The following is a 16,764-nucleotide window of genomic DNA, read 5'->3' as shown; positions in this document are numbered from 1 at the left end:
AAAAATGTTTGAAATTGTCATGGGAGAAATGTTTTACCGGAACATTGCAGGTTTTTTTTCTATTTTTCATTAAATATATACACACAACTACTCTAAGACATTACTCGTTTCTCTTGCAATTCTATATTTTCTTGTAAAATTACAACTTGAATCAGATTGTGAAGAAATGCTCTCGTTAATCAGAAGCTGTTCTTTTAACTGAGGAATGTAAAAAGATTTATTGCAGCCGTGTTACTCATTTACTGACTGAAGGGTTTTAATATTTCATTTCGGAGCAGAGTGAGAGAAAAGCAAATGTTGAAGCTCGTGACTGAATCAGTTTCTTTATATAACGGAGTGTTTCAGGTTTACATGAAGGAAATAAGATCTTTTGGAATCAAACCTCCAGAGGAGTTATGTTTGATGTGATGCTTGACTACAACCACAGGTATTCACACTCACACAGGGGGGAGGAGGAGGAAGAGGAGGTTTCCTGAAATGGTCGGATGAGAGCAGGAAAGCCAGAATCAGGTGGTGGTGGGGGGGCGGGGCTTCAGGGAGGGCGAGGTGTCCGTCACAGCTGATCTTTGTAGAAGCCGAGCTTGGCCAAGGACATTTCCCTGCGGAGCTGCATCACCTCCCAGAACATCTGCTCAGCTGGGAAATCAACACACAACCAGGTCACATGATGGTCACAAAAGTTGTGTGTGTATGTGTGTGTGCGAGTGTGTGTGTGTGTGTGTGTCTCTCACCGTCCTGCTGTTTGACGAGGCCTTGGTGGATGTAGCGAATGTAGGTGAAGAAGTTACAAACTGCTGTGATCTGACAAACACAAAAACACAACAATCAGCAGCTTGAACCAACATCAGACAACATGTGTTGGAATCAGTTTCACTCTACAAACGCAGTTCACAGAAAACTTCCCATGTTGTATCTATGGGTTTGTGTGTGTGTGTGTACGAGTGTGTGTGTTTGAGTGTTTGTGTGTGTGCGTGCGTGCACTCACTCTGTATCTACAGTAGGGAGAGACGTAGTAATAGTTGGACGAGTCTCCAAACTTGATTCTGTGCTTGCAGGTTTTGGTCTGACCACTCAGGGCACATTTTCTACACGAGACACACAAAGATTTTTTTTGAGAAAGTTTTTCATCAGGAGAAAGATTTTTCCTTCACCGATAAAAACAAACTGTACACGACTAATTAAGACTGGAGGAGGCAGGGAGGGGGCGGAGGAAGGAAGAGAGGAGAGAGGGAAGACTGCTAAACATCTCATCAGGGTCTTTCTGATGAGCCTGGACAGAAGGAAGGAGGGAGGATTATGACAAGTTGCCAGGAGGTGGAAGATTTGTTCGGAAGAGCAGGGGTGGGGGGGGGGGGTCAGGAGATGTTAAAACAAAATGCTGATGAGCGTGCGTGAGAGAGTGAAGACTTACGTGAAGAGCTCGGCCCTGCGACCACTAGAGGAGGAAATCGAGGAAAGATGAAGAGATGATGATGAAGGAGTGAAAGTTTGATGAAGAGGAGCGAGAGAGTGTGTGTGTGTGTGTGTGTGTGTGCGTGCGTGGTCTCACTTTGGTCCTCCACACTCCACCGCCGAGGCTTTGACCACAGGCAGCGTCTGGAAACCGACCGGCTCCACACTGAGCGTGTTCTGCTCCACAGATTCTAAGATGGCCGAACCCAGCTGAGGGAGAGGAGAAGACGAAGAGGATGTTACACACAGGAGAGGACGGACACGGACGTTAAATGACAGTGGAGGGCAGCAGCAGATGAAACCACACGGTGAATCGGCGGCTCCGACAGTGAAACCTCTGGTCGTACCTCGCTCTTGCTGAAGGTCAGACACGGGAAGATGTCCTCACGGTAAACTCGCTCCAGGAAGCAGCAGTTGCGGTCGAGCGTCGGCTCCTCCCTCCACGCCTTGAACTCGCCGAACAGCTGAATGTCCACCTGCAACCACACGGGTCACAGTCACACAGGGTTTCTACAGAGACGTGACGTGTAACGTTCCCCTAGTGATCCCCCCCCTACCTCTCTACACTCGCGTACGATGGGCTGCGTGGCCGACGGGTCGGGCTGCGTCCCCAGGATGGCAGAGGAGGTGCTCTTGTTCCTGCTGTGACCCTTCCTGAAGCCGCTCCTCACTCCAGAGGGGAGCTCGCCCACGGGGGAGGTCGGGGAGGAGAGCACCAACGTCTTCAGGGCCTGGACCTCCGCCTGGAGCACGTCGATCTGAGCAGGAGGAAAGATATGTGTAAAAGGAGTCTTTCACTACTGAGACTTTAAATTATAACATGAGCACAGACTCGAGGACCTGTGTGTGTGTGTGTGTGTGTGTGTGTGTGTGTGTGTGTGTGTGTGTGTGTGTGTGTGTGTGTGTGTGTGTGTGTGTGTGTGTGTGTGTGTGTGTGTGTGTGTGTGTGTGTGTGTGTGTGTGTGTGTGTGTGTGTGTGTGTGTGTGTGTGTGTGTGTGTGTGTGTGTGTGTGTGTGTGTTCAGTGTCGTCACCTTTCCCAGAGCTTCCTTCAGCTGTTTCTCAGCATGCGCCTGTTTCACGTTTGCTTCTCGGACCATTTTGTGAGCCTCCTGCATAAAAACACACACAACATTTTTGTTTTCCAATGTACACAAACTCAGTGCGTATTTAAAGGAACAGCATGAACACAAGCTACAGAAACACACACACATAAAGGTCGCAACAGCGTCTATGAGGAAAACAAGGAGGAGGAATGAGAAGAGGAACAAGCTCTGGAGCTGGACCGGACAGATTCACAAAGTGACAAGAAGTCAAACACAAAAACATGTTCGCCGCCTTTTTCCACCTAATGAATCTGATCTTTCCGTCATGTCCGACCTTCTGCTGCTCTTCAGGCTCTGCCCCTGCTGCTCTACAGGCTCCACCCCTCGCCTGGATGTTCCCGTTTGAACGAGTCGGACCCAACAACCAGCTGCTGTTTCCAGCTTGTCTACAAATCGCTGATGAAACGTTTACGTGGATGTTTCGCTTCCCAACACTTTTCAGGAGCTGTCACGTCTCGGTTTTATATTTCTGTAACTGAATTTCTGTTCGTCCCGTGTCTGTCTGGCCGCTGCCTCAGGAGGAAAGGAAACAGGAAAAAGGAAGCAGAGGAGACGGACAGACGGAGGAGACCTGGACCGACCTGGAAGAGACTGGCGGTGAGCTCCTCCAGCTCCTGGCCGAGCTGATCCCTGATTTTAATCAACCTCTCACACTCCTCATCCTTCAACAGGAGCTCCTTCCACACACACACACAAACACACAAAAACAGAAAACAACAGAAAAACAATGGCCAAATAAACACATGAAAGTCAAATCATATCATGCCAACGACAAAACAAACAGATGAAGAAATAAAATAACAGTATTTAAGGATGTTCATTAAAGTAAAAAGCCTTGAAACTAAATAAATATAAACAAAAATAACTTCTAAAAAATATATTAAAATGAAACATGAAAAACGGCATGATGTCAACACACACACACACACACACAAACACAGAGAACAACTGCACACACTCACATTTAATAAGTTTAATACCTGTGTGTGTGCATGTGTGTGCATGTGTGTGCATGTGTGTGCATGTGTGTGTGTGTGTGTGTGTGTGTGTCTGTGTGTGTCTGTGTGTGTGTGTGTGTGTGTGTGTGTGTGTCTGTGTGTGTCTGTGTGTGTACCCTCTGGGCCTTGGCGAGCTCCTCCTTCAGCCTCTCGTGTCCTTTCTCTCTGACCTCCATCACTGACGGACTCCTCAGACGTGACAGACTGTCGCTCAGCGCGCTGCACTCCTCAACTTCCTCTCCGGACAGGAAGTTGCCCTCGGCGGACTCCGCGTCCAGGCCTGGCACACTGTGCATCGTAACCATGGAAACAACAGTGGTCAGTTATGGATTACAGCTGATTGGCCGCTGTGTTTACACATGAAAATATATTTTCTCTTTAACTCAAAAGCTTGTCTTTCTCACCTTCCATTGTGGCTGTGCCGTGGCGAGGAGTACACGGGCTGCGTGGGGAGCTGGTCAGCTCGCAGGGAGGCGGGGCGGCCAGGAGGGGCGGCTCCTAGAGAGTGGGTGCGGTACAGGGAAGTGGGCGGGGCGCTGTGACGAGCAGTGAGGCGCTGCTGCTCCGCTTGGTTCTGAAGGACGGAGGGAAAACGGAAAGTCAGTGACGGTCACCATGGAGACAAACAAACCAAACATCTGGTCCAACTTCAAGTGTGTGACAGGGAATTCAATCCAGAGACATCAGCTGACGACACAAGCTCCTCCTCCTCCATGTTAGGCGATGGGACATAGACCGAAAAGTCAATGTACACATCAAATATTTCTTTCTTTATGTCTACGTTCCTGACAGATCTGAAACCAATACTGCAAAGTGAAGACGTTGACCTCTGACCTACCTGAAGATCAGGTGTGGTGGGCGAGGCCAAGTTCACCTCGTGGAACCCCTCCAGAGTTTCTGCATTGGTCTGACGGCTGCTGCAGGCCATAGCAGCTGCTCTCAGTCATCATACACGCTGCAGACACACACACAAGTGTTAGTGAGCAGCATCTCAGACACGTTCAGAACAAAACCATTGATTCTGAAGGTGTGTGTGTGTGTCTGTGTGTGTGTGTGAGTGCGTGTGGTTAATGTACCATGGTGCAGCTGCAGACGGAGCGGCTGGAAGGATCGATGGAGGCTTTGCTTCAGTCAGACGTTCATCAGACGAACTCCAACTGAAACCAGGACGATTTACCAGAGACTCAGCAAAACAATTCAAACCTTGTTTAATCTGAAAGAAAGAGAACGAGAAGTTGTATTATTGTCTCACAGGGATGGATTTAAAGACCATTTCAGGATGACTGCCCTTCCTCTCATTCCCTGCTGCAGAGCCTCTTTTCACCCTTGGATATTTAGCACGATTACACAAAAACATTTGGACGGATGAAGATGAAACTTGTGGGGATCAGGGAAGAACTTTCACTTTGTTTAACATTGTGATATAGGTCTGATATAAACTCTGTTAATAAAAGTGTGACGTAAATAAAGTTTGTTATAATTGTATATTATTGTCTTTTTAAGGGTCGAGTCGCTTCTTGAGGAGAAATTCTTCCCGAAACTCAGAGTTCTAAGAATTTTCAACAATATAAACATTATTTAATGAAAACAGCTCAGTTTCTCGTCCATGTTATTTACAATTTAAAATCGATTATGTTTCTCATCAAACCGCTGTTGAGCTCAAGCCTCGCACTGTAATGATGCAACCGTCAAGATTCATTAACGTTCTCAGTCCCACATAAATAAGATAAACTCCTGTGGCTGATCCGTTTACTTTCAGACCACAGATGAAGTTTCTCTCTGTGGTCATTAATCTGAAGCTTCACAGACTTTGTTCACACACCAGCCACAGAGAACTGCACTAACAAAACACTACACACATCAACACGTGAACTGTACAAAGCATGAAAACACAGCAGGTTTCATTTCAACCGAACCAGACAAAGAAACACACTCAGCTCCGTCGACGCTGTAAATAACAACGACCCAGTGACTTTCTCTATTAGCCGTTAGCTCACGTCATCTGTTCTCAGACCTGCACTGAACTCTGGACATTTTTCCTGGTTGTAAACTTTGTACAAGGACAATAAAAGTTAACTCGATCTTGACAATAAAATGTGTACTCGTGTAAGAACGGAGACTCAACACCTCCCTCCTCTTTTACCACCTCCTGACGCTTTATGATCCGTTTATGAACCGGACTTTAGTTTCTGGGTCAAACGGGACGGACGACTCCTCAGAGAACAAAGCATCAGGTCTGTTATCATACCAGGGCTCTTCATCATCATCATCATCATCATCATCTGTTCTTAAAATAATTGAGTGCGATTCTCTGCCTTCGTCCGTCTGAGTTCACCTTCCTTTTGTTTTGTCTACGTCAGCTGAACAGGATGATGAACATCACACAGGTCCAACCTGTCAGCTCACTGCGTTTCTAGGTGTGTGTGTGTGTGTGTGTAAAGGGGGAGTGTCGTGCACCGAGTAAACATACAAAAGTAGAATTAGGCGACTTGCTTGTTTGTGTCTGAAACGTTACGTCACCACCTCAGGTTATTTACAGGAGGAACGAGGTCTGTGAGTGTTTTTGTTATCAGTATCATTACGTCACAGTTTCACTTCCTTCTGTTAATAAGTGTCACAAAAAATATCACTTCTGACTGAGGAACTGGAAAAAACATATTTCAATATTCTATGGAACTAAACACTAATTGAAAAATCTCATGAAAATAAAAACAGTTGTTAGTCGAAGCAACTTTACACAAAACAAGGAAAAATCCATAAAATCTTCCTTTGTGAGAAGCTGGAACCAACATTTTTTTGCTGATGATATTATTTGATTTCCAAAATGTTTGTTGACTTTGTGTCCTTCCGCTAATTGATTAACTTATTGACTCTCGTCCTGTCGTTTAGCTCGAAGGTTTATTGTTGTTGTGAAGAAGCAGCTGAACTGGTGCATTCAAGGACAATCTGAGACTGCAAATTGCTTCAAAAAAGCATTTGTCATACTTAATTAAATTTGCAAATGTAGTAAAAGCTGTTAGCAGGCAGTCACTGAACAGGTTGAACCAAACTTCTGCATGTGCACATCGTCACAATGCATCGCACCGGTCAGTCAAACCCAGGTGAAATCCCACCCGCCTCAAACCAACCCCTCTGACCGTCTCCATGGAGACCAGTCCCAGAGAGCCCGTGGTAACCCGACACGCTGGGGGATGCTGGGTATGGATCCAGTTCCTTCTGGTAGAACCTAATCCTGTGAGATCACAGCCGTCACACGCCGCCCGACATCGTCCCACGCACCGACGGCGACTCAAACAACGAGATGAACGGACATTAAACTGAACAACTAAAGTCAGAGGGAAACAATAACATAAAGGATAAAACTCACATATCTAATCAGTTGTTTCCACTTCATGGATCTTTTCTAAAATGCAGATAAACACCACTGAGCGCAATAATTTACATTTATCAGCAATAAACTGCACATTAGAGACAAACTGACTCATGGTTTAAGAATCATGACCCATAAATGGAAACTGATGGTGTTCCCTGAGGATCCAACACACGACCGTGACTCCTGATCTTATTAGTCAATCTGAACTTCTGTGAAATAAAAACCACTGAAATAATCACCACTTTGATCATCTATGGCTCCTTTGTGGTGGAAGAAGAAAAGAAAACTTGAACGAGCAGATATATCAAACCTATTTTAGACAAACCGTCACATCTGAAGACGTCTCTCTGGCTTTGGAAACTTCCACATGTTTCTCTTTCTCATTATTTTTAGATATAAAAACTAACCCAGATGATTGAAATAACTAGTAAGAGCCCACAGGTAATTATTGGTTGCAGATTTACAGTGATCACAGTTTTTACGTGGTGAGGAGCACATCTAATAAACTGCACTTTATTTTCTACTACTTTTGTTTTTAAATCGTCTTTTGGAAGAAGACGATTATGATGAGTAAACGTAACAATGATTTTCAGAGCTTTTAAAAACACACTGAAAGTTTAATGTGGTGAAACCTGAGTCTGAGCTTTGCACCAAAAATTGCAGCACATGCAACAAAACCCTGAGTGAGTTTCTACTGACGACAGTCGTCTGAAGACAAACCTGATTATTATCACTGTGATCCTGTGATTTTAATTCATACAAGGACAAAAAAACAAACAGATTACAAGTTGAAAGTCCGGCGTTTAAAAGTGAAAACATGTCATTAGGAAACTGTCACTGCAGTTAAAGTGTTTTACTACAAATATCATCAATTATTAAGTCTCATGCATTAATAATTAACACTTTATTTGACTGTTATGGTTTGTTGATACAGAGCTAATTTTAAATACTATGGATTTTCTTCACTATGATTATTTCCCTGATCAGGATGAGATGAGATTCTCCTTTGACCTTCTGCTCTGATGTTATATGTTTGCCCCCCCCCCCTTGCAGTATTACCTCTGACATGTTACGCAGTATTAATACTCAGTAATGTAACTGAAACACTCGAGTACAGCTCAGGTGCTTCAGGTTTCTAATGAAACGCAGGATCTGGGTGTTGCTCCTGTTTCCAGGTGACAGCTAGCTGGGGCTAGCTGCGACTAGCATGTGTGAAGCTAACGATGCTAACGGCGTCAGGGGGCGTGTGGAGGCTCCGGGGCTATAGAGACACGCCGGGGTGTGGAGTGACAGCGGCCGCCTGACAGGTGCCTGTCAGCGGCGTCTCTCGGCCGCGGGTCGGCCTCAGGGTCCCGGCTGTCGGGCGTTTACACGTCGAGGCTAACGTTAGCTTAGCAACATCCTCCGCTTCATTCAGAGGACACGTTAGCATCTGTGCTAGCTGCGGGAGTCACTTGACGTTCACGGGAGTAAACAAACAAACAAATAAATAAAAACAAACAACAAGTATTATTATTATTATTGTATCTTCACAATCAAAGAGAGATATTTATCAGCGAGTCGCGAACCTGAGGGTAGCGACGACAACCCTGATTCCATTATTGGCCAGCTTACGGAGCCCGGCCGCAGCGAGCCACAATCATGAAATTGCCCAAAAACAGGAGGTGGATCCCGGGTAAATGTGGCTGTGTTACCCGTAGTATGATCCAGCACCGGCGGGATGAGCAAGCATCTGCAGGCCGGACCGAGGAGCAACAGAAACGGACGCTACAGTGTCCGATATTGGACACATTACACTGTGCACCTGAACGCAGCTAAGCTAGCTAGCATCGTTAGCAAGTTGCTCTGAGGATGGAGAGCAGCAGCACCGACGGTACCGGGTCGGTAGGTGTGGACTCACCGGAACTCCGAGCAGCAGCAGCGGAACCGGAACCGATAAATAAACACAAACAAATAAATAAACAACAAACAAGAAGAAGGAGCGGAGCTGGTGACGCAGGTCAGAGTGACGGAGCTGCGTTCAGGGACCACCCGGAAACCAGAGCTTCACCTCGTTGGTTTGACAGCACAGAGAAAAAAAAAACAGAAACATGGAATTAAAATTATATATTGCGTATTAATAAGGGTGCAGTTAAAATGTTAAAAACAGTCCAGTGTCGAGATCTGACTCATTTATAAGACTATGGGAATAAACACGTTTCTTTACACATGTCAAAGAGGGAATGAGCTTCCAGGCTGCAGCCAGCAGGGGGCGCCCATTACAAACAAATCAGTGTGTATGAAGTCATTTAATTCTTTATTTTAAAGTATTAAGTTATAGATTTATTATGATTTCAGAAGATTATCTGATGTTCTTGTTTGTAGAATGTATAATTTTATTTATCGGTTTATCTTCCAGGTTTGTTCTTTTGTACATTTGTGACTCAAAATCCCCAGATTATTTTTTTCAAAGCAAATGGCAAACAAAACAAAAATAATTTCTCACCTTGATCCAGATCATGCATGTGTAATAAATTCATATAGAGTCGTTATCACCTCTTCCCTCCTTTATAAATGACTTTCTCAATGAGTAGAATTACAATATATATACAACATATCATCACAGTAATAAGGAACGAACGGGAAACACTTAATTTATCAGGTAGTAAATTCAAATGTATCCTGCATAATAATAAATATCCAGAGAAGTTTCCAGGAAAGAACAGAGGAGGGAGAGGGGGGGGGAGAAAACTTTCCACTGTGTCACTAAATCACCTCCCAACAACCTATGAACACTTGTTCACACACTTAAACGAAACCTCTCTCTCTCTCTCTCTCTCTCTCTCTCTCTCTCTCTCTCTCTCTCTCTCTCTCTCTCTCTCTCTCTCTCTCTCTCTCTCTCTCTCTCTCTTTCTTTCTTTCTCACACACACACACTAACGTGGGTGGAGTCTGTCTCTGGGTTATAACTGGACACAACGTGCTGTCGGTGTCTTTACGAACCAGAGTTCAACACGAGAGGAGGAAAACCACAGGACTTAACTTTTTACAACCGAGTCACAGATTAACTTCTTTTATCTGGAGGAACAGACGACTGATGACGTGTCTGTGCTCAGGTGACGGATGAGTGGAGCTGTCGGTGAGTCCTGAATGAGAATATGAAATTATTCTTCCGCTATAATACTTCTACAAACTGTCTTAAGATCATTCTTACCGCTCTGACATGTTTATGTCAATGGGTGAACTTTCATTGACAAAGATGTATATAGAAAATATACATACAATTTTTGCTAAACATGAACAGCAATATTTTTTTTTAAATACATACAAAGTAGAAATAGTACGTGTTTGCTTGAGAACACTGCAAATACACAGTATTGTATTGTGAACTTATTTAATAGTATGTACTGAATATTGCATATTATTATATGCACTGCATTTATACAACATATTTAAATGGGTGTCAAACATGTAAAATAAATATCATTCTCTCTGTTCTGCTATACGTTTTATTTTATGGATAATTGCAAAGATATAAGAGTAGAAATAAATAGTTTGTTCTTAAGCACAAACCAAATAAATCTGTACAGATCTGTAACGAACACTGAGACGTATCTTCTCAGCCTCGTCTGATCAGAAGTAGGTTTTAATCGGAGCAGCGCGACAGAGGAATGTTGAGACAGTTCTCGATGCTTCGAGCTCGAGGAGCTGGTTTTACAGCTTGACCTGTTCCAGAGGAACTCGTCCTTCAGGTGCGACTCTGTGACGAGAGGCTGCATCCTTAACCTTATATTCCACTGACTTTCTGAAAGAAATATTGTACATATCACGATTAGATTTTACATAAAGCAACACTGGATCAGAGGAAGATGAAAGCAGAGCTCCGGCCGATCAGCAGGTTTCAAATGTTTGAGGTGTGAGCACCTGAGATGTTGGCCTCGAAAGTGGAAGCAAAACAAAGAGTAGATAAAAATCCATAAAATGAATCAAACTTTTTAATAACCATGACCTTTTTTTTTCTACTTTCCTCATTTTATTAATAATCATTTAGTTTGATGCTTCGGTTCCATTAACTTCTGTTCATTATAAAGTCACACATTCCTTCTTCTTATAGTTTGACCTTGAATGACCTCTTCTCCTCTTTCCTCAGTTTCATTTTCCAGAAGCACGGATTCGATGATTCTTCAGAGCGAGACCAGATGTGATTCAGGTTTGATTCCATTGTCGCCCACTAACCCCGGACCCTCCATGAGCTGACCTCTGACCCTCGCACCATGAACGCCCCTCATAAGGCGAACCCCCAGTTCCACTACGAGCTCAATGGAAGAAACTCCAGACCTGTGAGTATCTGAAACACATCAGAGGTGATCAGCACCAGTCAGAGGCTGTGGGCCAAGATTCAGCAGATACATGTGACCAATCAGCCAGCTTGAATTAGATATGTACTGATATGAATGGGATGATTGACAGCTGAGATTGTCTCGTGATTGGTCGAGCCTGGTTATCAACAGGACCTTGTCACCATGGTTACATCCCCTGATCTCTATTGTCTTCATTACCAGATAGTGGGAGGAAGTGGAGACGCATTGTCCATCTTTATTTACAGTTTATGATGTCTATGATTAAATATGAGTGTGATTTGAAGGAACGTGAGAAGTTGGACATGTGAAAGTAAAAAGAAAAGTTTTAAATGTTTGGAAAGAAAAGCTCATTTCTGTATTTCCCAGAATCACAAACTTCTCCTAAATGTGTCTCGTAGATATTTATCAACCAGAACAAAAGAGTAAATATGATGATGTTAAACTGCAGCGTCACCGGTGTGTAGTTCACACGATGCACCAGCCGTCACATCCTGACAACGTTCATTATTACACCTGCTCGACAACCTAATCCCTCCGATGCCTCGAGCACGACAATTCACAAGCGACACACAACACTGAACCGGTCCAGCTGCAGTTTTCCAGCTCCTCGTTGACAACGAGCACCTTTCACTGCAGCAGAAACCGGCACAGCAGGTGTTCAGCCGGTGTTGGTTTCAGTCGGGTGTTGCTGCAGGTGACTTTGTGTCCGTAAAGCAAAACAAGACTCGGAGCAACAACCACGAGCTGAAGGTCGTCACCTTGAAAAGCTTTAATAGGCAGCTTCCCTTCACACTCCGGTGTCATTACAAACATGAGCCGGGATTAAAACACTGTTTCACACCCGATGGTAGAAGAAGGTAAAGTTCAGATATCGGCTGAGATTGAGACCAGTGATGAGTTAATGAACAAATGAAATATGTTGAGTTCCATTCACAGTCATTCAGTTATTAGTTTTAAATCTTAATTTAACAACATTGAACGATACAAGATCCTTTGAGTTCAGTTACTTACTTATTACGAACTGAGCTGTTTAATTATTTACACTTGAATGACACAAGCTCATCCAGCCCCTGATCTGAGTCCTAGAACAGATCCAGATTGAATGTTCATCCTGATTTCATACTCACAGACTTCAGTTCCCTAAATCTGGCTGATGTTTTCAACCAATATTCATAAATTATTCTGTCACAAACAGCCTCTCACAATGTTAAAGTGATGAAAACTTCCCTGATCGAATCCTAAAAAGATCTTTCTTGAAATCGTTGTCACAAGTTTCATTGGCTTCAGAAGATGCTGGTTTTGCCCTCGGTTAGGACTGATCTTTTATTTTGAAAAGATCAACTAAATATTAGAACAGATTTCTACTAAACATAAATTAACAATGAAATCTTCACGGTTCTGTTCCATCTTATTGTTTCGTCCATTACACGTTGTCAAACGAGGTCACCTTGTTTCACGTGGTTTGGTTTTAATATGTGAACTGGATCGTTATCAGGGCTGCAAGAAAAACAAGAGCATGAAGTGAAGATAGTCAGCGGGGTCGTTGTGTTGTTACTTGATACGAGTCATTGTGTTGTTTGTCAGTGGCAGCACTGTGAAGCAGGACAGGTAACTGTGGAGCACAGGGGAGGGGGGGGCAGAAGAGTGTGGGAAAGGAGTTTGGAGGATTGAGATGAAGGAACAAACAGATCTGTGTTCACATGACGACTGAATGAGAACGTCACGGTGGACGGTTTGTCACGTGATGAAGAGGAAGACGTAAACAAACTGATATGAAAGACAAGATGTGAATGAAGTACGAGTGCATCAGAATAACTAGAATCAATCAACACGAAAGAACAAAAAATCATATTTCAAAATATCTCCCAGCTGATGGTCGCTCCTCGCTCTGTGTCCCTGACAGGACGATGGCGCTCTGAGCCAGGAGGTGCAGGAGTGCATCCAGTTCTTCGACGACACCATTGTCTCATTGGAGGAGAGCCTCACGGAAGATTACAAGAGGACGGCGCCGAGAGGCCGCGGTCCCACCGGAGAGGTCAACAGATCAAACCCCCGTCCGGGGCTCCCTATGTCCTCAGTCCTGACCGGACCTCCCAACCAGGACATCATAGACCTCGTCCGCCCGGTACCAGACCTGGTGCAGACTAGAGAGCCGGTCTTCAACCCCACCAGTCCAGGTAGCGTACTGCTGTTAGGAACCAAAACACAAAAACACACATTATATTGTAGATTTTATTCAGCTGCTTTTCAGTTAGATATCAAGACGCAAGTTATTAAAAATCACAGAAAGAGTCAAAGTTAAAGTAGAAGCTGAAGATTCTCACTTTACCTTTTGTTCCTCCACAGATTTCCAGAGTATTGTGGCCCACTCTGAAAGCCACCTGGAGGTAAAGCCCTGGCGCGATCAGATGGACAGTCTGCCTTCAGAGTACAACCCCCCCCTCCCAAGTGGTAGCTATGGGTCCACAGACTCCTCCTACCACCCCCCGGGCTGCATCCCCACTCCGGTCCTGATCGCACAGCAGATGGCAGGGAACCAGGCGGGTGGAACCTCCAACCTCCTTCGCCATCGCAGCTTTAACTCCGACAAGCCCCCGAGTCCCAGCTCAGATCAACCAGGGAAACACGGCCCTCCTACCTCTGCCAAGCCGTCCCGGTTCCCAGCCAACATCAGTGTGGTCCTCGGCAACAAGGAGCACCAGAACCAGTCTCTGGCTAACGTGCACATTCATGAGAGACGGGCCCAGATGCTGGCAAACCTCACGGGAACGTCGCATCCTTTGCTACAGGAAGATCCCGATCCGGCCGCGGAGCAGCAGGCTCGGAACACTCCGACCCGCAGCATCTCCTTCAGGGATCCCACACCAGGCTTATCCAGGATGGAGGCTCTGTCCAAGCTGGGCCTCAACAGGAGCCGAGCCATGTCTGGGGGCCCGGCGCAGCTTCCTGACAGCGCCCCACTGGACACTCGCCCAGGTGCAGAGGCCAGAGCTTCCCCAACATCAGGAACCGCCGCCAACGCCACGACACCGCCTCAAAGCCGCGGTTACACTGACAGAAGAGCTGAGGTCCTGCGAACGCCTTCCCTCAGGAGCCTGGAAGAAAGATCTTCCCAGCCGAGCCCCTCCCCTCCAGGCGCCACACGTCACAGCTTCTCTCCATCTCCTTATGAAAACAAAGCATCTGTGGCCCCCCCGCATGAGGTCACCTCCAACAGCTATGGAGGGAAATCAATCGTGGTCAATCCACATGTTTCCAAAAGGGAACCTGTGTCCTCTCCATCCAGCCCTGATCCCAAAGGCCTCCCCCCCGCACTGGCTAACCCCAGCGAGTTCAACACCTACGGAGGAAAGACCAAGGTCATGAACCCTGCTCCTACAGCCGTGACAAGGAGCAACCTCCCCGACATCCTCAGCTCCCACATCACCAAGAGTCAGTCTTTGCCTCCCAGGTCGGAGCTGCAGCCCATTGAGCCCAACAGCTACGGAGGAAAGAGCCGAACCATCAACCCTTCCTCGGGGTTAACTCGGCCCTCAGAACCTCCAGCCAGGAGTTTCAAACATCCAGCGCCGGCCCCGGCCCCGAGAGCCCCCCCACACGCTCAACAGAAAGCAGCAGCGACCCACGATCACAAGCGAAGGCCCAGCTCCCAGTTCCGTCCCCAGGGAATCACCGTGCAGTTTGCTGGACGGGGAACTTCGGACGAATCGCGCTACGAGGCGTTGAGGAAACTGGGGCTGATGTAAAAAGTCTCTATGAACTCGGTTATTTTTCAGTCTCCACCTCCGGAGCCTGAGCCTGTGGGTGGAGGTGATTTCCTTTGAGTTTCTCCATGTGTGACCTGAGTTTGAGGTGTGGTCGGTTTGTTTGGAGAGAGACATACTTTAGGCCGAGGAGCTGCATCTCACGACGAACCAGTTCAACCAGTTCCAACATGAACGCGTTTCCGTGCAGCATCTGTGATTCGTTCTGATCGAAGACGTCATCACACACGTCTGCACTTTAGTTTGGATCAAAGTGAAGAGAAGCATCTGACGATCCTTCATCTCCCGTCCCTGACAAATAATCTGATTGTGAACATTTTGATATTTTTCAAGCTGGGCCTCATTTCCTCAAAACATCTGTTTTTCTATGTTTGAAATCTTTTAATCAACACTTTCCCTCCGACAGCAGCTTGAAATTATTTTTCATTCACCGGCTGTGAAGACTTTTTGACCCTTTTCTCTTTTTACTGGTTTGTTTTACCGACTTTGGGCATTTTATTCAGCTGGTGGGAGGTTTTCTTTCTGTCTGGGTTTTTCGGGCAAGAAGAAAGTTGACAGCACTTTTCTTGATTAATCCTGAAAAGACCCGAACAGTCGTACAGAGTTCTGTGTTGTTGTCGTGGACTAATGACAATAACGTGAAAAGGAGCCGACTTTCGTGGAAGATGTGGAGCTGAGCTGCTGGAGGATATTTTTACTCTGTGGACGAACCACCCACACCAAACCACAGACTGTGGAATGGGCTCGTGGGTTTGACTCTCACTTTTCTTTACCGCGCAGAGGGAGTACTTCTCGATCTGCTCTTTAGGGCTGGGCGATCAAATCGTAATATACGAAACACAAGCACTAAACCCACAGAGTCTAGAAATACATCCTGGTTTACTGATGTGTTTTTGCTCCTGTCGACAACTTGGCTGTTTCAGACGTTTGACATTTTCCAAGTGTGTTATTTAACTGTTGTAGCTGAAAAGCATGAATGTGTGTGTGTGTGTGTGTGTGTGTGTGTGTGTGTGTGTGTGTGTGTGTGTGTGTATGTGCGTATGTCAGTGTGTGTGTGTGTGTGTATGTGTGTGTGTGTGTGTCAGTGTGTACGTTTACAATGTTTAACCTAGACTCCGGCCTCTGTAGTTCCTCTACAGTTACTTTTGAAGTGTATTTTCACACAGAAAAACTCTGTGTGAATAGTTTTTGTGAATTTTGTTTACAGACTCCGGTTCCCTGTAGTTCATCTACAGTCTTTTTGAAGTATCTAATGGTGCATATATACAGTGAATAACTACATTATGAGGAAATGTCTAAGAGTATCTACACATCTGCACAGAACAAGGACTTTTACAATCAGTGGTGAACAGGAAGATCAGCGTTCACGTGGCAGTTGCTGTTATGGAAACAGCCTGGTTGACTCTCTGACTTTTGAAATGTCCACATTATATATAAATATATAAATATGCTCTAATCTTAATATATGTAATGTTGAATTATTGTCAATCATTAAACGAAACAGCAAAACGTCTTTCCTGGTGTTTCTCTTTTATTCAGTCTGGTATGTGAAGGTGCTGGTCTATGATTGAAATTAGAAATTAAATTCTATAATATCTTAATATGGCTAATTTTCTTCATCAAGATCCTTGAATTATTCTCCTGGAAGTTGGTAAAATATGTAAGAAAAAGAAAAGTCTCATGATTTAAAAGAAATTCCTTAAATTGAGGAACTGTGTGTTTTTTCTTGTGTT

General features: G+C 45.1%; 2 protein-coding genes across 5 annotated transcripts; one reads left to right on the top strand and one right to left on the bottom strand.

Annotated features, from left to right (window-relative positions):
• Positions 1–15: 15 nt before the first annotated feature.
• On the bottom strand, positions 16–8,941 carry rab3ip (RAB3A interacting protein (rabin3)). Of its 4 annotated transcripts, none has more exons than XM_061071730.1 (14): positions 8,829–8,941; positions 4,632–4,768; positions 4,394–4,510; positions 3,960–4,129; positions 3,672–3,843; positions 3,139–3,234; positions 2,486–2,563; positions 2,010–2,210; positions 1,800–1,928; positions 1,550–1,662; positions 1,412–1,435; positions 986–1,085; positions 732–801; positions 16–636 (listed from the first exon to the last, which is right to left on the bottom strand). In XM_061071730.1, the coding sequence occupies exons 3-14, from the start codon at positions 4,481–4,483 to the stop codon at positions 554–556; spliced, it is 1,326 nt and encodes a 441-aa protein (XP_060927713.1). In that variant the 5' UTR covers positions 4,484–4,510; positions 4,632–4,768; positions 8,829–8,941; the 3' UTR covers positions 16–553. The 4 variants fall into 4 exon arrangements, with proteins under 4 accessions (XP_060927713.1, XP_060927721.1, XP_060927728.1 ...); XM_061071738.1 differs by lacking the exon at positions 8,829–8,941 and adding an exon at positions 8,623–8,692; XM_061071745.1 differs by lacking the exon at positions 8,829–8,941 and adding an exon at positions 8,497–8,519.
• Positions 8,942–11,180: 2,239 nt separating this feature from the next.
• LOC132998169 (proline and serine-rich protein 2) lies at positions 11,181–15,013 on the top strand. Its single transcript, XM_061067699.1, has 3 exons — positions 11,181–11,246; positions 13,171–13,444; positions 13,614–15,013. Exons 1-3 carry the CDS (start codon positions 11,181–11,183, stop codon positions 15,011–15,013), a joined length of 1,740 nt encoding a protein of 579 aa, XP_060923682.1.
• The last annotated feature ends 1,751 nt before the right edge of the window (positions 15,014–16,764 follow it).

Source organism: Limanda limanda, chromosome 1, assembly GCF_963576545.1.
Source record: "Limanda limanda chromosome 1, fLimLim1.1, whole genome shotgun sequence".
NCBI lineage: Eukaryota > Metazoa > Chordata > Actinopteri > Pleuronectiformes > Pleuronectidae > Limanda > Limanda limanda.
This window is presented reverse-complemented; position numbering and strand designations above follow the sequence as displayed.

Bases quoted from the DNA above. Each gene is read 5' to 3' on its own strand.
- rab3ip (XM_061071730.1), bottom strand. From the start codon at position 4,483: ATGGCCTGCAGCAGCCGTCAGACCAATGCAGAAACTCTGGAGGGGTTC. The intron at 1,663-1,799 runs GTACGACCAGAG...CCTCTCCCTCAG, and splicing joins TGACCTTCAGCAAGAGCGAG to CTGGGTTCGGCCATCTTAGA. The intron at 637-731 runs GTGAGAGACACA...TTGATTTCCCAG, and splicing joins CCTCGTCAAACAGCAGGACG to CTGAGCAGATGTTCTGGGAG.
- LOC132998169 (XM_061067699.1), top strand. From the start codon at position 11,181: ATGAACGCCCCTCATAAGGCGAACCCCCAGTTCCACTACGAGCTCAAT. The intron at 11,247-13,170 runs GTGAGTATCTGA...TGTCCCTGACAG, and splicing joins ATGGAAGAAACTCCAGACCT to GACGATGGCGCTCTGAGCCA. The intron at 13,445-13,613 runs GTAGCGTACTGC...GTTCCTCCACAG, and splicing joins CTTCAACCCCACCAGTCCAG to ATTTCCAGAGTATTGTGGCC.